Source organism: Oryctolagus cuniculus, chromosome 10 (genome assembly GCF_964237555.1).
Source record: "Oryctolagus cuniculus chromosome 10, mOryCun1.1, whole genome shotgun sequence".
Classification (NCBI taxonomy): domain Eukaryota; kingdom Metazoa; phylum Chordata; class Mammalia; order Lagomorpha; family Leporidae; genus Oryctolagus; species Oryctolagus cuniculus.
In genome coordinates this window covers 112,687,376-112,715,321 of record NC_091441.1, presented here as the reverse complement: position 1 = coordinate 112,715,321, position 27,946 = coordinate 112,687,376, and the positions used below count along the sequence as shown (strand labels likewise).

The window sequence follows — 27,946 nt, the reverse complement described above, 5'->3', positions numbered from 1 at the left end:
TTATTCCTGAACAAGTAAACGCTTACTTTCCTTCTCCCACATGGATTTGAAAAGCTGGATCATTCGTTTTTCAGTACTGATGAGCACCAGAGGTCCAATGGTGGCATAGCCATTGCCCACCAACATCTGGAGACAGAGGTGAACTGGGTCAATTTTCCACCATATCCCTGAGAAGGAGAACACGATGCAGTCCAACAAGTACAGGAGCACAAAGATGCTCATGAGCATCAGAATGGTCTGGGTGGCCCTGTGCTCTGGGGAGGCTCTTGGAGAGAGGCTGGTGCTGTGAAGGTGCTGGGACTGCCTCTTGTGCCTGCACAGGAGGGTCACCATGTACCCACTTGAGAGGGCCATGAGCCCTAGCAGGGAGACATCCCTGAAGATAGCAGTTACAAAAAAAGTATACCTGGGTAAGTAGCTCAGGGGCCTAAGAGAGCAGGACTTGGAGACAAACATAAGACTGTTGGATGTACGATTTGTGGTGGCAATAGTGGAGATTAAGAAACGAGCACTGATGGACAAATTGAAGACCCACAGGAAGAGAAACCCACATATGATGTGGTGTGAGGCTGTGCGCCTGAACTTTGCCAAATAGGAGCTCCTGGGGCTGAGGGTGATGGCCTGGAGGACGCTCAGCAGGCAGGTGGTGCCCAGGGAGAGGCCCCGCATCACCTGGTGCAAGTAGATCACAGCTTTACAAGTGAAGTTGTCCCATAACTCCTGAGTCGCATAGACGTCTGCAGCTATGACCCCTACAATGATGAGCATCACCAGGTGGATGAGGGCCAGGTGCCCAATGGTCATGTCAGTCGGTCTGGGCCTGTGCTTGAGAAAGAACCAGAGGACGTGGAAGAGAAGAAGGAAGGCATTGGCTGTGATCCCAATGCTGACTTCAGAGAAAAAGGCATTTCTAATGGCAATAAAGTTAAAAAGTATATTGTTTGTTCTCATCTTTTGTGGGAAGAGTGAAAAAGCATTTAGTGAATGAGGAAAATGTAAGAAAAGTTATCACAAATATAAATACCTTTATGATTCTCGACCACAGTACCCCCTTGTGGATTAGTGTGGATCAATCCCGGTGCACGCTCTTAACCTGGGTTACTGCAGCCTTCTCTCCCTCTCCTGGTAGCCGCTCTGTTTCCAGCTGCACACCTGCCGGTTGTGGTTAGATATTGTATCCCACTGCTCAGCTCCCACAGGACCTGGACAGTAAAATTGTCATTATGTGAAAGGTGCTTGCAGAGTGTTACCTTCTTTTTACTTTTTCAATGTTGAGGGCAATGAGTTTCCCCTTGAATCTGCAAACCCTGATAAAATTCTGATTACACATTAAGAGTACTAGAATTTTTGGTGATTTCTAATGAGCACTTTAGGAAAGCAGAAATCCGACTGCACATGTAATAATAATCAATGGTATATCCATGTGTCCACTTAGTTTTATCTCACTGCTATGATACTTATTTTTGTTTGTTTCCAAATAAACTCTCTTAATACATGAGAGACCAAAGGTTGGTTAGTATAGATTCTGAATTTGAATCTCTGATCTGAGTTTTGCTAAACATGTGACCTTCAAGTGTCACTGAACACATGAGCCCAGGTCATCTCATCTGTAACTAGAGTGAGTGTGTCACTTACTAGAGATGCTGTGTGTGCAATGTATTAGGTAAATATGTGAACAAGCACTGTGCCTGGGGAACAATGGTCTCTGTGGAAACTGCAGCCATGGCTGTCCCTGTGAGGTTTTCCTCATGAGCTCACCTTGAGAGAGTGCCATCCTCTCCTAACTTTCCAGCTCCGTCCCTGCCTAGAGGAGCAGGGGGCCGTGAACACCACAGTAGCAGGCATTGAACGCCTTCTGTTCCACGGTTCCTTCTCTCTGTGTTCCTGGCTGTGGAAACCGCAGTGGCTATGTTCATAGTCTAAGCAGATGGATAATTGCTTTCTAGGGAGATTTAATGAGACACTTCCTCTGCCTGCAACAAGAAGGTGGTTCTAGAAGGTGGTTCTAGAAAGTTCTGCACAGGGGCCTGAGCCTTCCTGTCTTCCACACGCCAGGGAGTGCCTGGGACCCAAGTGTTGAGTGTATGCTGGAGAACTTGGTCATGAGCTACTATGGATGTTTCCCCTGTGCAGTGTTCCCATCCACTTTGCTTCCAATCACAGAAGTTTGAGGCATATCATAGTGTTTAAAAAGCCCAATATGTTTCACATCTGTATCATCTGAAAATCAGAATGTCAAGCTGAATTGCATCCACAGCAAATTACAGTGTTGTAATCTACCATCTGTGTTGCTAAGGAGCAGCAGAAGGGTTTAAGTAAAATTGGTGTTTAGCATTTAAGAATTCCAGAACATGTGGGAATTTGGTTTAAACCTTGGAAAATTTTTAGTTTTCTATGATGGAAACTGCATAGTAGCATGTAGAATATTTAACCATTTTTTCTCAAAGAAATGATCAAATAAATGAAATGATCTTCTCCATACTTGTAGCAAGATAAGCTTTCATCCTATGATATGCTCAGGGAAAAAACATGACAATATGTATCTCGCTATTCTCCTTTCTATGCATGTTAAGGGTCCTGTGCTGCCATCAAGCAAACAGAACAGTGTTCCCTGTCTGTCCTGTATGAATATGAAACTCCCCTGTGTACTGTGCATCTGTTACACCTGATACCCCAAATCTGACAGTGTTTTAAATTATGACATTTATTAGATTAATATTTTAATGTGACACTTTATAAGATTGCAATGAAATTAAAATTGTAAATTTCTCTTTTTGGTTATTTGAAGCATTTGAGGAACATCAAAAAACAATTGAAACGTGATTTTCTTGAAACATTGAATTCCTTGTCTGTGGAACGTTTTTAAACTTTGAATTGTATGCTGGGGCCAGCGCTGTGGCTCACTAGGTTAACCTCTGCCTGCAGCGCTGGCATCCCATATGGGCACCAGGTTCTAGTCCTGGTTGCTCCTCTTCCAGTCCAGCTCTCTGCTGTGGCCCAGGAGGGAAGTGAAGGATGGCCAAAGTGCGTGGACCATTGCATCTGCATGGGAGACCAGGAGGAAGCACCTGGCTCCTAGCTTTGGATTGGCGCAGTGCCATCTGTAGCAGCCATTTGGGGAGTGAACAGAACGAAGACCTTTCTCTATCTTTCTCTCTCATTCTCTAACTGTGTCAAATAAAAAAAAAACAGAAAAATAAAAATACACTTTTCTTTTAATTCAAATATTATCTGAACTCTTTGAAGCTCCCTTTTGCAGGCTTTACTTGGTTTCATATCTTAAATACAATTTAACCTCACAAGGATGAATCCATCATAGTATAAAACTGATTTGCCAGCTTCTCTCATCATTGTTAATTCTGACTCAAGAGCTACGTTTGTTCAGTGTTTCTCAGGAGTTTTTCTAAGAAATGGCAGGACCTACAGTGCCACAGAGTTGGGGTCATATGAGGAAATCATTTTAGGTGACTTATTCTCCAAAACTGTTAGAAAAGTTTTATTTTTCTTTTAGAGGAAAAGGAGCTGAAAAGCTTTTCCTCTTTTCTAAGAATTACAATAAAGTAAAAGGACAATTTTGGATGCATCCAGGGCCACCCACTGACAGTGTCTCCATGAGGATGAGGAGGAGTGGCTGAAGACACAGTCACTCACCCAGCTGTCTCCACACTGTGCTGAGTGCACACTGAGAATATCCTGAGATTTCCCCATCGTGTTGCACAGAGAACACTCCTGAGCTGTGGAGGACTGTTGGAGCCCTGTCTCTTCTGAGGCTGCCACAAACCTCCCTGTAGCTACAATTTGTCCCCCATCACACCCTGCTTAGGAACCCACTCACCCTGACTGCCCATCTGTGGAATAAAGAGGCACTTACCCAGGACGACAGCTGGGAGGATCCATGCACCTGAGAGGAACCTGCAGGGTTTTAAGGGAAGGTCGTCCTGAGCTCATCTCTGTGTGGATTTCATTGTGGTGTCTGGGGATAGGGGACAGATCCCGCTGAGGAACACAGAACACAGAGTCCCCAGTGGAACCTGTCACCAGTCTCTGCATGTTCCTCTATTCCCTCCTGCATAGTAATCTGGGGAGAGCTGAGCTCCAAACTTTGCTGTGAGTTCCCTGACACTTGTAAGAGGTCAGAAGAGGCCCAGCCCTGTCGACAACACCAAGTTCTCCCAGTTTGATCTGAGAGCACCTTAGTCCCGACCAGTTCCACACAATGAAGTGCACCTGCCATGGACTGAGAGACCCCTGATGGCCTCCATGAGTTCTCTGGGGCTGAGGGTCCTCTCCTTACAGTACGAGGGGCAGCCAGGTCCTGACATCAGTCACACACACTGAACTTCATATGCAAGTGGCATTAGTTGTATATTCCATGATGTCTGATCTTAGTTTGAATTGTCAAGCTCTGTCTCAGACTAAATGGGAGTAAAAACCTCTGTTACATGTATCGATGAAGGCAGCCAGCTCCATTTGCATCCCATTTCATCATTTTCATTCTCCAGTGACCCTTGCTGTGTCCCCATGTGTGATACAAACACAGCCCCTGCCTGGTGATGGTTCAGACCCTTTAGGAGGTGGAGCTCACGCCTCTGCACAAGGCCAGGACCTGTGCACACTGTGGCTGATGCACTGAGAAATCCATGCCCTCAGCCCTCAGGACAAGGAAAATGAGGGCTGAGTGATGATGGAGCAGTGTGGGGGCAGCCAGGATTCCCTGGCATTGGAGGAGCCCAAGGCTTCGGATCTGATTGTTCTACCAACATAGAGGTGTCAGACAGTTTGGTCTGGAGCAGTTCTGCATTGCTTCATTTTATTAAACTCATTCGGAAGAGATCCACTTAGAGTAGAAAAGTTTCTGTCCACCATTTCAATGACGTAAAAGTAAAATACCCTGGAAACACTGTTGCTCATTCAGTTTGCCCATCAAACAGAGCAGTGAGACCATGGGTTTAATACAAATGCTATGGACAACATGTGTCCATCAGTAGCCTGGGTTCATTCGGGCTGTGATAGGTGTGATCCACCACCCAGTTCTGCCCTGACTTTCCCTGACCAGGGATATGGGTCACTGGATCTGTGGCTGCTGATCCTACAGACTCAGTAGCCCTGGAACCCATGTAGGGTGGTGACCACTGTGCCAAGCATGAAGTCCAGTTCTCCCTCTGCTCATGCACCTGTCTCAGCAGCTGTCTGAGCTGGCTTTACTCAAGCAGCTTCCTGCCAGCAATAATTAGGAGAAGCCTAATCTTGCTTAGTTTCCAAAGTTTGGACAGGCTTTTTTTTTCCATCACTATGCTTTTATTTTTAAGTGTATTTATACCTTTATCTGTATGACATACATGACTGGTAACATTCTTACGATTAACATTGTAAGACTTTCTTTTTTTTTTTTTTGACAGGCAGAGTGGACAGTGAGAGACAGAGAGAAAGGTCTTCCTTTGCCGTTGGTTCACCCTCCAATGGCCACTGCGGCCAGCGCGCTGCGGCCGGCACACCGCGCTGATCCAACGGCAGGAGCCAGGTACTTCTCCTGGTCTCCCATGGGGTGCAGGGCCCAAGTACTTGGGCTATCCTCCACTGCACTCCCTGGCCACAGCAGAGAGCTGGCCTGGAAGAGGGGCAACCAGGACAGAATCTGGCGCCCCGACCGGGACTTGAACCCGGTGTTCCGGTGCCGCAAGGCGGAGGATCAGCCTAGTGAGCTGCAGCGCCGGCCAACATTGTAAGACTTTCATGGGGCAAGCAGATGCAAGACCACCAGGGCACTTGTGGGTTTAACATATGCTCCAGAGCTGGGCACCTGAGAGGGCAGCAGAAATGCACCTGCTCAACTTCTCCTGGTCTTTGGGCAGTCTGGATGATTTTTTTAAAAATGTGTGTTTTATTTATTTGAAAGGAAAGGGGTACAAATAAGGATCTCCCATCTCCTGGATCATCCCGTTAACTCTTGTAACAGCTGAGGTTCTGCGGTGCTGCAACCAGAACCTGAAACTCAATCCATGTCTCCTGCAAAGGTAGCAGGGATCACATTGTGTGAGCTGCCACCCACTGCCTCTCAGCAGGAAGCTAGAATTGTAAACTGAATGAGAACTCAAACCCTGACATTTTGACATGGGATGCAAAAATCCCAGCTGACATCTTTACCAAACACCTGTCCCATTTTTTCAAAAATGCTATGTATTTATGGGGTAGCAAGTGATATTTTAATACTTTGATAATGTGTATGTTGTTTAAGTTTGGGTATGCTTTCCTAAAACACTAAAAATTTCTTTTTGGTGAAAGCAATCTATCTATATAAAAGCATATAGTATATTGTTGTCTGTTGTCTTTTGTGCAGAACAGCACATGCGCTTAGTCCTGTGTAGCAGTGATCAGTACATGTTCATCATCTCTTCCCCCTCATCCCTTTCTCCCCAGCCTCTTGTTGCCTACAGTTATATTTTAGCTGTTTTTAGATAAATTATTTCTGGCTTACTGATACAGGTGAAGTCATATGGAAATTATCTTTTTAGGCTGGCTTATTTCGTTTAACATAGTAACCTCTAGTTCCTTCCATATTGTGATACAACTTTAGCTTTATATTGCTGGATATCGTTCCATTACATGCAAATAGATTCTTAATTGTTTTAAAAGATTTATTATTTATTTGAAAGGCAGAGTTACAGGAGAAAGGGGGGAGAGAGAGAGGGAGTGGTAGAAAGAAAAATGGAGATGTCTTTCATTTGTGGGTTCACTGCCCAATGGCCACAATGGCTGGGGCTATGCGAGGCTGAATTCCGAATACCCAGAGCTTCTTCCAGGTTCCCACGTGGGTGCAGAGGCACACATAATATCTTGGTCCTGACATGTTCCCATAAATGTTCCTATTGTTCATTTTGGATCTTTGCTTTTTAACTGGGATGTGTCTGCTTTCACGTTCCTTAATGATGTATTTGCCTATTTCTGTTTCTGTGTTTTTTGTAGTATGACCTTCCATGTCATTTATAAGGCTTTCCAGGTGGTCCTTTCAAATTTCATATGATTCGGGAGCTTCTTTTTCCCCTTTCATTTTAAATGAGGGTGATGCATATGCAACGCAGGGTTGACAGTGTTTTCCTGTAGGGCTTGGACTATTCATCCCCTCCCCTGCAAGTTCTCCCATGCGCAGAGCAAGCCTCTAGCATGACAAAGATTGGCTGTGGCTCTGACTCAGCAAGTTGAACCTGGTGCTTTGGTGGAGGGAGGGGAAGGAGGCAGTGTGGCCTCTCTTCCCACAGCTAAGTCAATCTCCCAACCCCTGCCACAGTATTTCTAGGCGGGACTCACAGTCAGTGGGGACCATGTAGTTCCCCCTCAGATAAATCAGCAAGGCCACAGAGGTTGTTGCAGCCTCCACTCACCTTAATCTGGGAAAATGGCGTTTCCCTGTTGGCTGCCATGAGCTTTGCTGGGAGAAAGGAGGGAAACAATGTGGCCTTCCTTCATGGAGCTACGTGGCTGCCTGGGCTGCTGCCAGTTCTCGTGGCCGGATTCACAGTTCACAGGGACTACAGAGCTCTCCCTCCTCCAAAATTCTCAGTGACGTGTGGGCTTCTGCAGCCTCTTCTCAGCTCACTGTGGGAACGTGGCATTTGCCCACTGGCCATGGCAGTCTCCGGTGGTGTACTGCTATACTGTCCTTGTTGCTCCATGGGTGATCCATTCCCTAACCACAATACGAGGGGCATACAAAGTGGGCATTTGGTAAGTTATTACATCATTAGGGTAGGAGCAATCATGAGTGGGATTAGTGCTCTATAAAGGGACCCTCAAGAGCTCCCTCAGCCCTTCTCCTATAAGACATGGTGAGAAGCTGGCTGTACATAGAGTCAGCACTAAGTCTCATGATGTCTTGATCTTAGACTTGCTGCTATCCAGGGATGTGAGTAATAAATGTTTATAATCCAGGAAGTCCATGGGGTTATGTTACAGCAGTAAGTACAGACTAAGAAGAGATTCTTTACCAAGTTTTGAAGCTTGGTTACTATCTTTTCCTTGATTTATAAGCACTATTTCTATAACTGGGAAATAAGTCTATCATCAGACTTACGATTTACAAATAGCTTCAACTGTACCTTGGGTTGTCTTATTACTTTTACTTTTTTTTTTGACAGGCAGAGTGGACAGTGAGAGAGAGAGAGAGAGAGAGAGAGAGAAAGGTCTTCCTTTGCCATTGGTTCACCCTCCAATGGCTGCCGCGGCACCACGCTGATCTGATGGCAGGAGCCAGGTGCTTATCCTGGTCTCCCATGGGGCGCAGGGCCCAAGTACGGGGACCATCCTCCACTGCACTCCCTGGCCACAGCAGAGAGCTGGCCTGGAAGAGGGGCAAACAGGACAGAATCCAGCGCCCCAACTGTGACTAGAACCCGGTGTGCCGGCGCCACAAGGCGGAGGATTAGCCTAGTGAGCCACGGAGCCAGCCTACTTTTACTTTTTTAGTAATGTATTTTAAAGCACAAAGTTTTTCATTTTCATGAATTCCATTTTATCTATATGTGTTCTCAAGCATTCATTTTGTGTTCCTTTTAAGAGGCTCTAAGCGCAAGTCATGCAGATTTACATTGTTATTTTCCCAAATATTTTAATATATTTTAATTTTGTGATGCACTTTGAGTTCATTTTGTGCATTAAATGAATGTCCTGCTCTCTGAGCAACATTTGTTTAAAAGACTATTTTTTCCAAATTAATTATATGGCACATTTGTTGAAAATTCTCAACGATTTTATAACGATTATAGTGACATCGCTATACTGATATCCCCTCCTTAGTCCTGGTTGATGATTCCTGCCTTTCTTCTGTTTTGAATCTACATGGAGTTTTGTCCTTGTTAGATGTGCTTAACTGGTTCTTTTTTTCTGATGTGGACTCTCAGATAACAGCCTGGGACTACTGTTTGGTGTAATACCATGAATATTACACATTTGCTTTTGGCAGTGTTTGAACCCCATCACCCAATTGTGGTATCTGTGTTTCCATTTTCTTTAACTTGTATTCTTTTGTGATTTCCCTGGGATTAATTGATGCAAAAATTTAGAATTCGCTTGATTCTTTAACAAATGTATGGGGATTCCCCAGTGTTGGACCAAAGTTAAGATAGGCTGTAGAAAGGATCAACTATGGGGCTGGCCCTGGTCTGAGGAGGAGGCAGGGCCTGCAGTGTGACCCCCAGATCTGAAGAGGCTATCACCCCAGTTTCTCTGGTTCTAGGAGAATCTGTCTTGCTATCACAAACCACCCATCACAAGTCATCAGTGACACTGCTTAGGCTAAGGTGATGGGGCACTGTCACTCCCGGATCTAGTTGGGTTTCTGAATCTCCCAGAGTCTCAGTGGGTGTCTAGGACAGTCATGTGCATGGGATGCTGGGATCGTGGTGGGGCTGGTTCCCAGTGGTTTCCTCTTCTCATTGTAACAGCCAATGCTGCAGCCTGTGCCTGAGGGTGGCTGTGTGAGCAGCTCTCTATTTCTACAATTACAATACCTGCCAGGGGCTCCTTGGAAGAGCAGGGGGTTTACTTGAGCTCATAGTTTGTAGGTCCCCAGTCCAGGACTGGGCAACCCCACTGGTTCGGATATATGGCCTGGCCTTTCCAGTTTGGAAAGTATCCTCGTACAATTTGGAGTAGGAGCGAGAATGAGCATTTTTGTCTGGTTTGTATTCATGACCTTACAGGGAACTCTTTCAGTCTTTTACAAGTGCAGCGTTAACCTTTTTCCCCCATGCATGTCACTTACCAGATGAGTGCATTCCCTTCTATTCTGATTCTGTTGATTTCTTCTTAATATGAAATGTGTTACATTTATCCAAGAAACCTTCTGAATCTTTTCAGGTCTAGTTTTATCTATTCTATTCTGGGAGATACTACTTTAGTTGTGTTTTGCCTGTAGAACCATCTTTGCATTACTGAGATTATTCCACTTGGTCATGGTGTCTTTTTCTTTTATCACACTGCTGCATTTGATTTGCTAGTCATCTGTTGAAACTGTTGCATCTGTGGATTTTCTCTAGAAATACTTACATCAATGTTTGGAATCAGTGACTTGCCAGTCTCATAGACTGAGTTGGAAACTGCCCCTTCCTTGTATTTGAAACAGTTTGTGAAGGTTGCAAAAGATTGGTGCCATGGTTTGGATGTTGCCCATTTGTGTCTCCAAAAAGTTGACTGTCGGAATCCTCGTTCCCCGTGTGTGGGTGTTAAGATGCAGTTGGACTTTTAAATGTGGGGATCTTGTGGGAGGTCATGGGGTCATTGGGGCCCTGCCCTTGGAGGGATCTCTCTAAATGAGTGACTTGTTCCCTGGAGTCCAGTTACAATGAAAGCACAGGACCATCTCCCAGGTCTCTGTGGCTTCCTTCTCACCAGGTGGTCTCTGCCTCTTGCTAGAACTCATACCACTGTGATGAACTGCTACCACCCTGCATTAGCTCTTCCCCTGAGGTGAGCTGACGCTGGTGCCAGGGCCTTGAACCTCCACCCATGAATTAAATAATCCTGAATTTTTATGAATCATTCATCCTTAGGTATTTTGTTACCATGATGGAAAACAGGACTTTATACAAACAATTTGTATAAATCCTTACAATCTTGACAGAATCAGCCAGTGAATTCATCTGGTTCTAGATTTTGTGTAAGTTTTGGATGATTAACTGCATGTCCTTTCTACTTATATGTGTATTCTGATTTTCTGTTGTACTAACAGTTTTCTTGAGTTGTGAGTGACAGAAATGTACATATTGAAAGCACATGTATGATAGATATCATTGTATATATCCCAGGTGACACTGGAACCACAGTCACTTTCAGTGTCCCCTGTGCGAATTTATTGTCCTTTCTCATGCATCTGCTTCATCCTTGTGTCCATACCCCATCGCTCACCTCAATTTTGTCTCCTGAGGTTTGAAACTTGGTACAAGCTCCAGTTACTATGTGTGTAATTTGAATAGAGCCCTTGGGTTTCCCCAGTAATTGTTGGGGTAACTTAAGCATTAATTACTGTCAACATGTATGTTTAAATTCTTAATTACATATAGAACATATGCCAGGAAATGCACACAAATGCATAGATAAATGAGGTTTTTTTTATCATCTGATCACCTGATGCCAACACGTGATTAGAACAAAGAATGACTGGTATTCCAAGGGACTTCACTGTTCTCTCCATTTTTTGTTAACTGGTGCAATAAGAGCATATTTTCACCTACATGGTATGATTCATTGCAGCTCTATATATAACTATACCAAGTGATGAGACACACATATTTTTTTTACTGTCTGCAATTTAACTACCACATGTAAGAGAAGACATATGGTATTTGTGTTTTGGGATTGGGTTATTTCACTTAGCGTAATGATCCCTTTTGAATCCACTTTGTTAAATATGTCAGGATTTCATTCTTTACTGTGGTTGAGTAATATTCTATTATATATATACCCATCAGTTGATGGACATCTAGGTTCATTCCAATATGCTAGCTGTTGAGGGTTGAGTTGCTATAAACATGGGAGTGTAAGTAAATTTTCATATGCTGAATTAATTTTCTTTGGTATGATCCCAGGTTTGCTGGGTCATATGGCAGATATATTTGTAGTTTTCTGAGGAATCTCGGTAGGGCCTTCCTTCATTTTTTTCACCTGTTGCCTTCCAACCAACAGTGTACTGCGGTATTTTGTTATCTGCGTCCTTAACAACATGTTATTTATCAATTTTTAGATTACAGCCATTCTAACTGGGGTGAGGTGGCCCTCATTGTGATTTTAATGTGTGTTTCCTTGAAAATCATGATTCTGAGCTTCTTTCATGTTACTGGTGGCCCTTTGTACTTTTGCCTTGAAAATATCTTTAAATATTCTTTGCCCATTTCTTTTCTTTTAAAGATTGATTGATTTATTTGAAAGGCAGAATTATAGACAGGCAGAGGCAGAGAGAGAGAAATCTTGTATCCGCTGGTTCACTCCCCAGATGACCCCAACTGCTGGAGCTGGGCCTTTCTGAAGCCAGGAGCTTCTTCTAGGTCTTCTATAAGGGTGCAGTGACCCAAGCCCTGGGGCCATCTTCTGCTGCTTTCCCAGGCCATAGCAGAGAGCTGGTTTGTAAGTGGAGCAGGCAGGACTAGAACCAGTACCTTATGGGATGCCGGCACTGCGGATGGCAGCTTTGACCACTATAGCAGAGCACCAGCCCTGCCTTTCCCATTTCTTAATAACAATGTTTGTGCTCTTGAGATTTTTGAGCTCCTTATTTATTCTGGACATTAATTCTTTATCATTTTGATAGTTGGTAACTTTTTTCTCTCATTCTGTTGGTGCCCACCCACTGTCTTTTTCTTCGCTGTGCAGAAGCTTCTGGGTGTAATTCGGTGAGTATCTTTGTTATTTTATCGCCTGTGCTTATGGAGTCTTTTCTATGAAGTGCTTGCCTTGGCCAGTGTTGTTCAGCATTTTTCCTGTGTTTTCCTCTAGCAATTTGATGGTCTCCGGTCTTAAGCATAGATCTTGATCCTCTGTGAGTTATTTTTTGTAAAGGGTGTAAGGTGGGCACCTTATTTATACTTCTGCATGTCGAAATAAAATTTTCTTACACTCTTTGTTGAAGGAGTCTTCTTTATCCAGGGAACAATTTCTGACTGTTTGTCAAAGATCACCATTTTTTAGATGCAAGGATTAATTTCTATGATTTGTATTGTGTCCCATTGGTCAATAGGCCTATTTCAGTGCCCTTAGCAGTACATTTTGATAACAATAGTTATATAGTATATCTGGAAACCTGGTATTGTGATGCCTTCAGCTTTGTTTTCATTGATTGAGATCACTTTGGCTATTTGTGGTCTTTTGCATTTCTATATGAATTTCAGAACTGCTTTTTCTAGTTCTGTGAAAAAAGTCCCTGGAATTTTGTTTGGTATCATACTGAATCTGTAAGTTGCTTTGGGCAGTGTGGAGATTTTCATGGTATTAATTCAATCGCATGTACAGGGAGAATTTTTCCATATTTTTGGAAATTGTGTATGTGGTTGTTGGATGGTATCCCACAGATGTGGAACACTGTGTTCAGGCTGGCTAATTTTTTTCTTCTTACCCCTTGTCTCTGGTCTGAAATATTTCAAAAGACCTATTTTCAAGATAAGATATTCTGTCTTCAGTCTCACCAGTTTGCTGCGAAGGTTTCCACTGTATTTTTGATTTGACCTAATGAATGCTTCATTTCCAATATTTCTGTCTTTTTACATAACTATCACTTTCCTTAATTTCTTATGTGCTGATTCCCTGGTGTCAGTTAACTGTGTTGTGGAGTAACCTTACAACTTTTCTTTTGGATTCTTATTTCATGCCTAGAGTCAAACTCCCCTATTCATAGGATTTGCTCAAAGACAGACATAGTATTTATTAATGAACAATTAAACACTTACTCTCCTCCCCCATAGATTTGAAAAACTTGATGATTTGTTTCTCACCACTTATTAGTACAAAGGACCAATCATTGTGTAGCTGTTGCCCACCAACAGTTGGACACACAGGTGCACTGCCACCACAGCCCTGAGAATGAGACACAATGCAGTCCAACAGGTACAGGAGCACAAAGACGCTCATGAGCAGCAGGATGGTGCGGGTGGCCCTGTGCTCTGGGGAGGCTCTTGGAGAGAGGCTGGTGCTGTGAAGGTGCTGGGACCGCCTCTTGGACCTGCACAGGAGACTCACCATGTGCCCACTTGAGATGGCCATGAGCCCTGTAAGGGAGACATCCCTTAAGATCCACAAGATGAAAAATGTGTACCTGGGTAAGTAGCTCAGGGGCCAGAGAGAGCAGGATTTAGTGACAAACATAAGACTGTTGGACGTATGATTTGTGGTAGCAACAGAGGAGATTAAGAAATGAGCACTAACAGACAAATTGAAGATCGATAGGAAGAGAAACCCACCATGGTTGTGATGTGAGTGTGTGTGCTTGATCTTTGCCAAGTAGGAGCTCCTGGGGCTGAGGGTGATGGCCTGGAGGACACTCAGCAGGCAGGTGGTGCACAGGGAGAGACCCCGCAGGATGCGGTACAAGTAGAAAACCAATTTACACATGACGTCATTCCAGAAACCCCGAGACCCAAAAATGTCTGTGACGAGGAAGCCCATGATTAGCAGCATCACTAGGTGGATGAGGGCCAAGAGGCCAACGGTCAGGTCCAAGGGCTTGGGTCTGTGCTGGAGAAAAAATGTGAGGATGTGGAAGAGAAGAAGCATGGTGTTGGCGGAGATCCCAGTGCCAACTTCAGAGAAAAGGGTGTATCTTCTGTCACTGACGTGGTCCTTTTTGTTTTTATTCATCTTGTAGGGAAAATAGTAATGCAGTAAATATGAATCCACACTACAAAAGTCTCCACAATCTTTGGGGAGACTGCAATAATGATTTACACCAGTAGAATACAATCTTCAAATTATCATTGTACAAGTTTACCAAAGTATTTAGTAATTGTTGAAGAATGGCAATTTGATACTTTTAAAATCTTGTCACTTTATGTTTCTGAGAAAAAAATTTCATCATTGGCTAGAAAATAACTGCAAACTTCATTATTGTAAAATACTTTTAATATGAAAATTTCCCCCTTTAACCTTATTTAACTAGGCAATTCAGTGGCATTAAGTACATCCCACTGTTGTACAACCACACCCACCACCCATTTCCAGAATATTCTCTTCTTTCTGCATTGAATTCTGTGTCCATTAAACAAGAACTGCACTTTGCTCCCCTCCATCAGCCTCTGACCACCTTCTGAGAGGAGATTCTTAGAACACCTGTTATTTGGTGGCTGAATGATTTCTTTTTTTTTTTTTTTTTTTTTTTTTTTTTTTTTTTTTTTTTTTACAGGCAGAGTGGACAGTGAGAGAGAGAGACAGAGAGAGAAAGGTCTTCCTTTTGCCATTGGATCACCCTCCAATGGCCGCCGCTGCAGCCGGCGCACCGTGCTGATCTGATGGCAGGAGCCAGGATCCAGGTGCTTTTCCTGGTCTCCCATGGGGTGCAGGGCCCAAGCACCTGGACCATCCTCCACTGCACTCCCTGGCCATAGCAGAGAGCTGGCCTGGAAGAGGGGCAACCGGGACAGAATCCGGCGCCCTAACCGGGACTAGAACCCGGTGTGCCGGCGCCGCAAGGTGGAGGATTAGCCTATTGAGCCAGGGCGCCAGCCTGAATGATTTCACTTAGCATAATGTATTCAAGGTTCATGACAGAATTTCCTTCTTTTTTTTTAACTTTTATTTAATGAATATAAATTTCCAAAGTACACCTTATGTATTACAATGGCTTCCCCCCATAAAGCCCCTCCCACCCGCAACCCTCCCCTTTCCCACTCCCTCTCCCCTACCATTCACATCATGATTCATTTTCAATTCTCTTTATATACAGAAGATCAGTTTAGCATACATTAAGTAAAGATTTCAACAGTTTGCTCCCATACAGAAACATAAAGTGAAAAATACTGTTTGAGTGCTAGTTATAGCATTAAATCTCAATGTACAGCACACTAAGGACAAAGATCCTACATGAGGAGTAAGTGCACAGTGACTCCTGTTGTTGACTTTACCAATTGACACTCTTGTTTATGGCCTCAGTAATCACCCTAGGCTCTTGTCATGAGCTGCCAAGGCTATGGAAGCCCCCGGAGTTCACTGACTCTGATCATATTTAGACAAGGCCATGGTCAAAGTGGAAGTTCTCTCCTCCCTTCAGAGAAAGAGAAAGGTACCTCCTTCTTTGATGACCCGTTCTTTCCACTGGGATCTCACTCGCGGAGATCATTCATTTAGGTCTTCTTTTTTTTCCACAGAGTGTCTTGGCTTTCCATGTCTGAAATACTCTCATGGGCTTTTCAGCCAGATCCGCATACCTTAAGGGCTGACTCTGAGGCCAGAGTGCTGTTTAGGACATCTGCCATTCTATGGGTCTTCTGTGTATCTCACTTCCCATGTTGGGTTGTTCTCTCGATTTTTTATTCTGTCAGCTAGTATTTGCAGACACTAGTCTTGTTTATGTGCTCCCTTTGGCTCTTAGCCCTATCATTATGATCAATTGTGAACAGAAATTGATCACTGGGACTAGTGAGATGGCATTGGTACATGCCACCTTGATGGGATTGAATTGGAATCCCCTGGCATGTTTCTAACTCTACCATTTGAGGTAAGTCAGCTTGAGCATGTCCGGAATTGCACATCTCTTCCCTCTCTTATTCCAACTCTTATATTTAACAGTGATCACTTTTCAGTCAATTTTCAGCACTTAAGAATTGTGTATTGATTACAGTATTCAACCAAAAGTATTAAGTAGAACAAACAAAAAAAATACTAAGAGGGATAACATATCAATTTGCTCATCAACAGTCAGGGTGAGGGCTGATCAAGTCACCATTTCTCCTAGTGTTCATTTCACTTTAACAGGTTTCCTTTTTGGTGCTCAGTTGTCACCTATCAGGGAGAACAAGTGGTATTTGTGCCTTTGGGATTGGCTTATTTCACTCAACATAATGTTTTCCAAATTCCTAACAGGGATCGCTTTTCAGTTAAAATTTAAACACCTAAGAATAATTGTGTGTTAATTACAGAGTTCAACCAATGGTACTAGAACAAAAAATACTAAAATGGATAAAGTATTACATTGTACATCAACCGTCAGGACAAGAGCTGATCAAGTCACTGTTTCTCATAGTGTCCATTTCACTTCACCAGGTTTCCCCTTTGGTGCTCAGTTAGTTGTCGCCAATTAGGGAGAACATATGATATTTGTCTCTTTGGGACTGGCTTAATTCACTCAGCATGATGTTTTCCAAATTCCTCCATCTTGTTGCAAATGACCGGGTTTCGTTTTTTTTTTGACTGCTGTATAGTATTCTATAGAGTACATGTCTCATAATTTCTTTATCCAGTCTACTGTTGATGGGCATTTGTGTTGGTTCCAGGTCTTAGCTATTGTGAATTGAGCTGGGATAAACATTAATGTGCAGACAGCTTGTTTGTTTATCAATTTAAACTCCTTTGGGTAAATTCCAAGGAGTGGGATGGCTGGGTTGAATGGTAGTGGTATATTCAGGTTTCCGAGGAATCTCCAGACTGACTTCCACAGTAGCTTAACCAATTTGCATTCTCACCAACAGTGGGTTAGTGTCCCTTTTTCCCCACATCCTCGCCAGCATCTGTTGTTGGTAGCATCTATGTTGGTAGATTTCTGAATGTGAGCCATTCTAACTGGGGTGAGGTGGAACTTCATTGTGGTTTTGATTTGCATTTCCCTGATTACTAGTGATCTTGAACATTTTTTCATGTGTCTGTTGGCCATTTGGATTTCCTCTTTTGTAAAATGTCTATTGAGGCCCTTGGCCCATCTCTTAAGTGGGTTGTTTGTTTTGTTTTTGTGGAGTTTCTTGATCTCTTTGTAGATTCTGGTTATTAACCCTTTATCTGTTGCATAGTTTGCAAATATATTTTCCCATTCTGTTGGTTGCCTCTTCACTTTCATGACTGTTTCTGTGGCAGTACAGAAACTTCTCAATTTGATGCAATCCCAAATGTTAATTTTGGCTTTGACTGCCTGTGCTTCTGGGGTGTTTTCCAAGAAGTCATTGCCGGTACCTATATCTTGCAGGGTTTTTCCAATGCTCTCTAATAATTTGATGGTGTCAGGTCATAGATTTAGGTCTTTAATCCATGTTGAGTGAATTTTTGTATAAGGTGAAAGGTAGGGGTCTTGCTTCATGCTTCTGCATGTGGAAATCCGGTTTTCCCAGCACCATTTATTGAATAGACTATCCTTACTCCAGGGATTGGTTTTGGATCCTTGATCAAATATGAGTTGGCTGTAGATGTTTGGGTTGATTTCTGGTGTTTCTGTTCTGTTCCATTGTTCTCTCAATCTGTTTCTGTACCAGTACCATGCTGTTTTGATTACAACTGCCCTGTGGTATGTCCTGAAATCTGATATTGTGATGCCTCCGGCTTTGTTTTTGTTGTACAAGATTGCTTTAGCTATTTGAGGTCTCCTGTGTCTCCATATGAATTTCAGCATCATTTTTTTCCAGATCTGAGAAGAAGGTCTTTGGAATCTTGATTGGTATTGCATTGAATCTATAAATTGCTTTTGGGAGAATGGACATTTTGATGATATTGATTCTTCCATTCCTTGAGCATGGAAGATTTTTCCATTTTTTGGTATCCTCTTCTATTTCTTTCTTTAAGGTTTTGTAATTTTCATCGTAGAGATCCTTAACGTACTTGGTTAAGTTTATTCCAAGGTATTTGATTGTTTTTGTAGCTATTGTGAATGGGATTGATCTTAGCAGTTCTTCCTCAGATGTGGCATTGCTTGTGTATACAAAGGCTGTTGATTTTTGTGCATTGATTTTATACCCTGCTACTTTGCCAAACTCTTCTATGAGTTCCAATAGTCTCTTAGTAGAGTTCTTTGGGTCCCCTAAATAAAGAATCATGTCATCTGCAAAGAGGGATAGTTTGAGTTCTTCCTTCCCAATTTGTTTCCCTTTAATTCCTTTTCTTGCCTTATAGCTCTGGTTAGAACTTCCAGAACTATATTGAATAGCAGTGGTGAGAGTGGGCATCCCTGTCTGTTACCAGATCTCAGTGGAAATGCTTCCAACTTTTCCCCATTCAATAGGATGCTGCCCGTGGTTTTTTCATAGATTGCTTTGATTGTATTGAGGAATGTTCCTTTGATACCCAGTTGGCTTAGAGTTTTCATCATGAAAGGGTGTAGTATTTTATCAAATGCTTTCTCTGCATCTATTGAGATAATCATATGGATTTTCTTCTGCAGTCTGTTAATGTGGTGTATCACATTGATTGTTTTGTGCACATTGAACCATCCCTGCATGCCAGGGATAAATCCCACTTGGTCTTCGTGGATGATCTTTCTGATGTGTTGTTGCATTCTATTGGCCAGAATTTTTTTGAGGATTTTTGCGTCTATGTTCATCAGGGATATTGGTCTGTAATTCTCTTTCGGTGCTGCATCTTTTTCTGGCTTAGGAATTAAGGTGATGCTGGCTTCATAGAAAGAATTTGGGAGGATTCCCTCTTTTTTGATTGTTCTGAATAGTTTGAGAAGAATTGGAGTTAGTTCTTCTTTAAATGTCTGGCAGAATTCAGCAGTGATTCCATCTGGTCCTGGGCTTTTCCTTGTTGGGAGGGCCTTTATTACTGTTTCAATTTCTGTCTCAGTTATGGGTCTGTTTAGGTTTTTTATGTCTTCCTGGTTCAATTTAGGTAGGTTGCATGTGTCCAAGAATGTATCCATTTCTGATAGGTTTCCCTATTTGCTGGCATACATGTCCTTGTAGTAATTTCTGATGATTCTTTTAATTTCTGTGGTGTCTGGTGTTACGTTTCCTTTTTTATCTCTGATTTTATTGATTTGGGTCTTTTCTCTTCTTTTTTTAGTTAGTTGGGCCAATGGGGTGTCAATTTTGTTTATTTTTTCAAAAAACCAGCTCTTCGTTTGGCTGATTTTTTGTAATTTTTTTTTTGGATTCAATCCTGTTGATTTCTTCTCTGATTTTAATTATTTCTCTTCTCCTACTAGATTTGGGTCTGGTTTGCTGTAGATTTTCTAGATCCTTGAGGTGAATTGAAAACTCATCTATTTGGTGCATTTCCAATTTCTTGATGTAGGCACCTATTGATATAAACTTCCCTCTTAACACTGCTTTTGCTGCATCCCCTAAGTTTTGGTATGTAGTGCTGTTATCCTCATTTACTTCCAGAAAGTTTTTGATTTCTCTTTTGATTTCTTCTATGACCCAGTGTTCATTCAGTAGCATGTTGTTCAATCTCCATGTGTTTGCTTATGCAATAGGGATTCCTGAGTTGCTACTTTCCAACTTCATCCCACTGTGGTCTGAGAAGCTGCATGGTATGATTTTAATTATTTTGAATTTTCTGAGACTTGCTTTATGGCCTAGTATGTGATCAATACTAGAGAAAGTTCCATGTACTGCTGAGAAGAATGTAAAATCTTTAGCTGTAGGATTGGAAGTTCTGTAGATATCTGTTAGATCCATTTGGGCTATAGTGTCATTTAAATCTACCGTATCCTTGTTGATCTTCTGTCCTGTTGATCTGTCTATTTCTGAGAGTGGAGTATTGAAAACCCCCAGTACTATTGTATTGGGGTCTATGTCTCCCTTTAAGTCCCTTAACAAATCTTTTAAATAAACCGGTGCCCTGTAGTTAGGTGCATATACATTGATAATTGTTATATCTTCTTGTTGAATTGATCCCCTAATCATTATATAGTGCCGCTCTTTGTCTCTCTTAACAGTTTTTGTGGTAAAGTTTAGGGTGTCTGATATTAAGAGGCTACGCCCACTCTTTTTTCATTTCTGTTGGCATGGTATATCTTTTTCCAGCCTTTCACTTTCAGTCTGTATGGATCTTTGTTGGAAAGATGTGTTTCTTGTAAGCAGCAAATAGATGGGTTTTGTTCCTTAACTCAATCAGCCAATCGGTGTCTTTTAACTGGACAGTTCAGGTCATTAATGTTCAATGTGACTAATGATAAGTGGTAACTTTGCCCTGCCATTTGCCAAAGATAAGTTCTAATATATGCTTTGAATTCCCTGTGATCTTTTGCTGTGAGGTTTCCTTCCTTTACCTTCTTTCATACTGATGACCGTGTTTCTGTGTTTCTGAGTGCAGCACATCTTTAAGCATCTTTTGCAGGGCTGGACGAGTGGTGACTAGTTCTTTCAATTTCTGTTTGCTATGAAAAGTCTTTATTTCACCTTCATTCACAAATGAGAGCTTTGCAGGATATACTATTCTGGGCTGGCAGTTTTTCTCTCCTAGTACCTGGGCTATGTCTCGCCATTCCCTCCTAGCTTGTAGAGTTTCTGATGAGAAGTCAGCTGTGAGTCTGATTGGAGATCCTCTGAGAGTAATCTCACGTTTCTCTCTTGCACGTTTTAGGATCTTTTCTTTATGTTTCACTGTGGAGAGTTTAATTACAACGTGTTGTGGTGAGGATCTCTTTTGGTCATGTTTATTAGGGGTTCTGTGAGCTTCCTGTACTAGGATTTCTCTGTCCTTCTCCAAACCTTGGAAATTTTCTGTTAATATCTCACTAAAAAGGCCTTCTAATTCTTTCTCCCTCTCCATGACTTCAGGAACTCCTAGAACCCGAATGTTGTGTTTTTTAATAGTATCCTGAAGATTCGTGACAATATGTTTTAGATTTCTAATTTCCTCTTCTTTTCTTTGGTCTGAATGTATCCTTTCCTGTTCTCTATCTTCTAAGTCCGATATTCTCTCTTCTGCTTCACCCATTCTGTTTTGAAGGCTTTCCTTCTTTTGTGGTACCACAAATTATTTCATTGTTTGTGTAGCCCACATTTTGTTTATACACTCCTGTGGTTGTTGGGTTGCTTCTATTTTTGACTGTTGTAATAATGGTGTTATGGGTTTTGGTGCGGAAATCACTGTGTGAGTTCATGTATTCGATACTTTTTGGCATTTGTAGGAGTAGAGTAGCTGGATCATAGGAAATTTATGGTAAAGGCTGATTGCATACATAGTTAGGCAATGTACAGATCACTGTGGATTTGTTAGAAAGTGCTTTGATCTCATGAATCAGTACTTTCTGGATCACACGAGGCAGTTTCAAGTGGGTTCTATCTCACAATTCTATCTTGAGGAGCCACTCACACATAAAGCACATTTGGATCAGCTCATGTTTGCCATGTATGCATGAGAGTAAATAAATCCAAGGATATGTCATAAATCCATATTATACTTTACCCAGACAGCATATACTGGCTACTGTAATAAAAATCTGGAAACCAGTGCAATACCTCATTTAGAGAACTGCCTTTCATTGAATAATTTCACATCTATCATTCTCCCCCTAATGGATTTCACGAAGGTAATTATACGCTTTTCATTACAGAGGAACACGTAGGGACTGACTGTGGCATAGTTGTTTGACACAATAATATGAATACAGTAAATAATTGGGTTATTATTGAACATGAGTCTTGAGGCAGAGAAAATGCAGTCCAAAATGCATATGACCATGAAAAAGCTCATGAGCACCAGAATGGTCTGGGTGGCCCTTTGCTCAGGGGAGGCTCTTGGAGAAAGGCTGGTGTCACGCAGGTGCTGGGACTTTCTCCTGTGCCTGTACAGCAGGATCACCATGTATCCACTGGAGAGGGCCATGATCCCTATTTGAACGACTTCTCTCATGATTGCCAATGTGGAAAATGTTTGCATTAGGAAATAGCTCATGGGCAAAACAGAGCAGGATTTAGTGGCATACATTAGACCGTGTGAGGTCCCATTGGGAGTGGCAGTGATGGAGATTATGAGGTGACTGCTGACAGACATAGAGAACATGCATAGGACAAGAAGGGAACACAGGATGCGTTGTGAAAATGCGTGCTTGAACTTGTCCAACCAGGAGCTCCTGGGGCTGAGGGTGATGGCCTGGAGGACACTCAGCAGGGATGATGTGTACAGGGATAGGGCCCACAGCACCCGGTAGGAGAAGAAGACTGCTTTACATGTGACGTCATCCCAGGAACCCTGAGATCCAAACATGTCCATAGCCTGGCTCACCACAATCATTAGCATCACTAAGTGGATGAGGGCCAAGAGACCAATAGTCAAGTCAGTGGGCTTGGGTCTGTGCTGGAGAAAGTAATTGAGGACGTGGAAGAGAAGAAGGAAGGCATTGGCTGAGACCCCAATGGAAATTTCAGTGTAATAAATGAATTTCATCTCATTGCTTTTGTAAATTTTACTATATTTATTCATATTATATTTGGAAAAAGCTTACAGTGTGTGTCTGAGGAGAAAAAGAAGAATATTTCATCAAATTCATTAGCACATTCATCTGTTTCCTCCAATACTCTTGTCATCCTCAAAATATGGAGATCAACCCTATGCATCTTTCTACTCTTTGAACTGAAGTCCACCTCATAGCCACACCCCTGTCTCCAGGCCACCTCTCCTTTCTTAGGCTTGGATCTTGTGTGTCATCACTTGGCTCCAAAGTCTATAAACTTTGACCTTCATAAAACATTACCATAGGGCCATGTGTTTGGAGTGGCTGTTAAGGCAATACTTGGGGTGGCAAACACCCCATATCACTGTGCCAATGTTGGTGCTCCACTCTATTCCTCCTTCTAGAAATGTGCTCCCTAGGAGGTGGTAAGTGATGGCTCACATGGCTGGGTCACCTCCACCCAGGTTAGAGACCCAGAATGAGCCCCTGATTCCTAACATGTCCTGGCTTGCTCCTGGCCACTGTGGACAAGTGAATGCGGGAGTACATGCTCTCTTCCCCACCCCCACCACTCTGCCTCTCAGAGAAACAAAATAATTTTTTCAAAAGGCCACATATAATGTAAATATCCTTATTATAGCTTTTTTAGGGGGCACAAGCAATGTCTTATTTGATTAGATCTGCATCATCTTGATAGAGTGTCAGGAAAAAAGTAGAATCTACAACATTTGTTGGAATGAAAAAGACTGTAAAAATAACAATAACACATACATAGAGAGTCTCACCAGCTTAGAATGCAAAGAATTCATTAATTTACATGCTGTTATTTGGTGCATTTATGCCATACCATGTATTCCTATCTCATGTATCCATGGAGCAAAGTTGTTCAGAGTGCACTCTGGTGTCTGCCTGCTGGGTTTAAGTCCCTGAGCTGCCCTTCCCTCAAGTGTTACCTTCAGTCATCTGTAAGGCTGAGATTGCTCAGGTCCTCCACCGAGTTTGCTCAGTCTGAGGTGTGCCCTGGAACTTTGTGCTACCTCTTGTGAAGAAAGATGAAGTGTACATACCAAACGTGGAAGTGGATTGGGAATGTAATCATATCCTTTGAGATGTTAATCTCAGAAATGTTTCTTGTTATGCAGGTCCTCATAAATGTGATCTAGGGGGCTTCCTGCAGTTCTTTAATGAATGATCAACTCTGTCTCTGCCTAGAAGAGAGAAGACAATGTAGAAGAAAAGCAGAATATTTTAACAATATTGGTTAGAGGACTCTGATGTGATTTTAAGTTTTTCTCTGAATCCCCAAGATAGGGACACTTCTTAAGAAGTTGTTATTATCTTGTCAAAGCCCTGAGCAGAGTCCAGTTGTCAACTCTTAGGAAGATCTTCTCATCATTACTCACACATGTAGAATGTGGGTATTGAATGGGACCCCGGGTGGAGCAGTTTCAGAGTCATTGTATTTTAAGAGCATCCATTAAATCTAGAAATACAACTTCTGTATGCTCCAGCTTTCTGGCAACTGGGAGTATATCCAAGAGACACAAAAACATTCTATCAAAGAGTTACTTAAACCCCCGTGTGTGTTGTAGCACTGGTCACAATGTCCAACAGATAGAATCTTTCAAGATGTGCGTTATCAAATTAATGTATAAACAAAATGTAGTATACTCACACAATGATATATTTTTGACAGAAAACAATGAAATTCTGTTAATTTAAAAAATGTATGGAACTGGGAGATATCGTGTTAAGTGACATAAAGCGTGGTAGAGAATGATGAACACCCTTTATGGGTCATATATGATCGCTAGTAAATGGCTGTAAATGGAATTCTTCTCTTTACAGATGGCATATGCCTAGTTTATGTACTTATCTATTATGAGTAAAATATAAACAAATAACATTTTTAAAGTATAATTTTAAATAGATGCACATTAACAGTTCACAAAAAATTTTTTTAAATGGCCCTGAGGACCAGCACCGTGGTGCACTAGGTTAACCCTCCACCTGTGGTGCCGGCATCGCATATGGGTGCGGCTTCTGTCCGGATTGCTCCTCTTATAATCCAGCTCTCTGCTGTGTCCTGGGGAGGCAGTGGAGGATGCCCCAAGTGCTTGGGCCCCTGCACCTGCATGGGAGACTGGGAGGAAGCACCTGACTCCTGGCTTTGGAAAAGCATAGCTCTGGCTGTTGCATCCATCTGGGGAGTGAACCTGGGGAAGGAAGTACTTTCTCTTTGTCTCCCTCTCTATATGTAACTCTGTTAAATTAAATAAATAGAATTCATTAAAAATGGCTCTGAAATTACATTTCTGTGAAATATAGCTTTAGTTTAATTAGACCATTATGATTGAGCACATAGTGAGCTCCATCTCACTGGGGCACTTACTCTAAACATCTGGGAATCAAGAGTGTTTGACTCTAATTCCAGTGTTGCTTAAGACAGACAGAGCAGTGCCACAGACACCAGGGTTTTAGCAGGAGAAGGAGTGTACACAGCCCAGCAGTGTGAAGGAATAGGTAGAAACACAGCTTCAGTGAGTCCTTGGTTTAAGACCACTGGTGCTCTTTGCTGATGGTGAAAGTCCACAGCAGGACAAGAAGAAATGAAACTCCTTCTCCAGGGTGTGGAGCAGGGACAGTGGCACAGTTGATGGCATCACAGGCAAGAGCTGTGCTTTCCTCCAGGTGTGCCGGCACAGATGTGGAAAACACTTCTCACCAGCGGTGTCCACATGACGGACCACACACCCTCTATCAGTGAACCCCACATGTAACACATACAGCTGCACTGTATGTAAATGTTATATGGGGTTTGCAGTAATATCATCAGTTAAGCTTCACTCTGGTGAACAGGAACCTTCAAAACATAGCTAAGTTCAATGCTCAGAGTGAGTCCTCTCCCAGCTCTGCCTCTTCACATGCACACCTGAACAGCACAGTGGGCTCTAGGGAATCAGGACACAGGACAGCGCTCTCTGCCACCAGCAGGGTAATCTAGGATACACCCTCCAGCATGGCTCCTAGGGATGTTGGTGCAGAGACAGGACCTGGGTGGAGATGCTGGGGCATGGTGTGATGCCTGTCCATCACGCGTCAGTACTCGCTCAGCCTCCCATGCATGAAGGGGCAGCCTTCAGTGTGTGCTTCCCACAGAGCTGCACTCTACCATCATGACTGGTGCTCCTCGCTATGGTCACCTTCTGTGTGTGACAGTGAGACTGCATGAGAGGGGACAGGGAGGTGAGACTGCCCATGCTCCATGCTGGGGGGTGTGGGACTGGGTAGTAGCACAGCCCACTGTCTCTCACAGAGCATTTCCAGCTGGGAAACTCTGAGGAGCCCTGGGGGGAGTGGCTGGCAGAGCCAGGAGGATGATCTCATCCCCACATAGTCCTCAGTGCTGTGTACAGAAATGCTGGGAAACGCAGGAGCCCTGGGATGTGAGGGAGAAACACATGGAGAACACTTGGGCAAGAAAAGGCAGCTATTTTACCATAAATGGAGGTGAGAATTAACCACTGTCTTTGTAGCTGAAAGGGTTGTGGAGCACAGCTCAGGTTGGCACATATAGGCAGAGTATTTACAATGCCCATATTATTAATCTATCTTGAGAAAGGTTAGGCAAAGAAAAGGATCATGTGAAAGTGCAGAGAAAGCACCCCAGGAGCTCAGCACAGATGCTGTGCTGTCCTTACCAGAACCAGAGCCCTGCAGCCGCCTGCTGCCTGCTGCCCCTGAGTTGGAACGAGAGCCCTGAGCACCTTTCTGGCTGGATGGCAGTGGCTCTCCTTCATCTGCACTCACCCTCTGTCTGTGTGACAAGGGCAGTACATGGGTTCAGGTTTTCCTGTTCACGGGAAGTGCATGCAAAGCTGTCCTTTGGGAGAAATCTGAAACCTAAGCCAAGACCTGGGCAGGATCAGTTTCAAGTCCCCAGCATGTTTGTGCTTTTGGAATGAGATCAGTCTCCTCCATTGCTAAAGAATTGGGAGGGGGGCTGCAAAACCAGACTGCAGAGAAAGACTGAGGGACACAGATCCCAAATCCTCTGCAGCTTTTGAATTTGCCCTATTTCCTGTTTTGAGCTGAGAGTTGGAAGCATCCATCACCTTTCCTTGCCTTGAATGTTTCCTGGAATTGCAATGCCTTGTCCATCACTGTCCTCGCACTGGGAGAGCACAGGCTGCAGGTTGTCATCCTGCACTCATAGAATCTGTAATAAGAACTGGACAAAGAAATTTTCCTGGCAAGACACTGGTGATACTGGTGTATATCTCACAGGGATGTGAGGTTACTCTCAATTCCTCCTCAGGATGCAAAAGTTGCTTTTTAATCATCAGAAACTGCAGCAATCACCTAGGAATAAGAGTTCCACTTGATTCATGAAATTGAGAAGGGCACATCTCATTACATTAAAAAAAACAGTTGTTAACACCAGTTCCCAGGTCACGTGTATGAGCCTTAGTTACACTTCAGTTTAAGTTCACTAGTGCATAATATATAGCATGAGTCATCAAGTGCAAAAAAAGGCGATTGTAGTGAGAAACAGGAACAGATACCTAAAACTAACTAGGTTCTGTGAAAATCATTTATTTGTAGGTACCTGGACATCCAAGGGCTGAATGACCTGAGAAGCAGACACCCCAAGTGCATTGCACAGGGACCCTCCTCTAGGCTGAATAGAGCTGATGTCCCCAGTGAAGTTCCCACCTCCCTCACCACTGCCCAGTTCCCCCATCAGTCCCCGTCTGAGGCCCCACCACCCCTGGTTCCCACGTGTGGAGTAAAGAGCCACTCACCAGGCAGACGTGTGCAGGGGACTCTGTGCACCTGAGAGGAACCTGCAGTTTTAAGGGAAGGACGTCTGAGCTCATCTCTCTGCAGGCTGTCATTTTCGCGTCTTCCCAGAGGTGACAGATCCAGGTGGGGAGCTGAGAACATGTTTTCACCAGTGGAACACGTCACCTGTGTCCTCATGTCCTTTATTCCCTCCTTCACAAGAGGAGTCTAGGGAGAGCTGAGCGCAGAACTTCTTCTGACTCTGACACAGGAGTGTGAGGGTCAGAAGGGACCAACCCTGTAGATGACATCAGGTTTTCCCTTGTGATCCTGAGAGCAGCTTAGTGCCTACCCCCTCCACAC

At 43.1% G+C, this 27,946-nt stretch overlaps 2 protein-coding genes and 1 pseudogene across 3 annotated transcripts; all 3 read right to left on the bottom strand.

The window, feature by feature from the left end:
- Positions 1–27,946, bottom strand: ORYCUNV1R1517 (vomeronasal 1 receptor oryCunV1R1517). Of its 2 annotated transcripts, XM_070049799.1 has the most exons (2): positions 27,604–27,946; positions 1–1,202 (listed from the first exon to the last, which is right to left on the bottom strand). In XM_070049799.1, exon 2 carries the CDS (start codon positions 949–951, stop codon positions 1–3), a length of 951 nt encoding a protein of 316 aa, XP_069905900.1. In that variant the 5' UTR covers positions 952–1,202; positions 27,604–27,946. The 2 variants fall into 2 exon arrangements, with proteins under 2 accessions (XP_069905900.1, NP_001160678.1); NM_001167206.1 differs by lacking the exon at positions 27,604–27,946 and having other exon boundaries at positions 1–951.
- ORYCUNV1R-PS1510 (vomeronasal 1 receptor oryCunV1R-ps1510 pseudogene) lies at positions 13,321–13,866 on the bottom strand (annotated as a pseudogene).
- ORYCUNV1R1503 (vomeronasal 1 receptor oryCunV1R1503) lies at positions 21,865–22,827 on the bottom strand. Its single transcript, NM_001167192.1, has one exon. It carries the CDS (start codon positions 22,825–22,827, stop codon positions 21,865–21,867), a length of 963 nt encoding a protein of 320 aa, NP_001160664.1.

Excerpts from the sequence above, each read along its gene's own strand:
- ORYCUNV1R1517 (XM_070049799.1), bottom strand. The coding sequence starts at position 951 with ATGAGAACAAACAATATACTTTTTAACTTTATTGCCATTAGAAATGCC.
- ORYCUNV1R1503 (NM_001167192.1), bottom strand. The coding sequence starts at position 22,827 with ATGAATAAATATAGTAAAATTTACAAAAGCAATGAGATGAAATTCATT.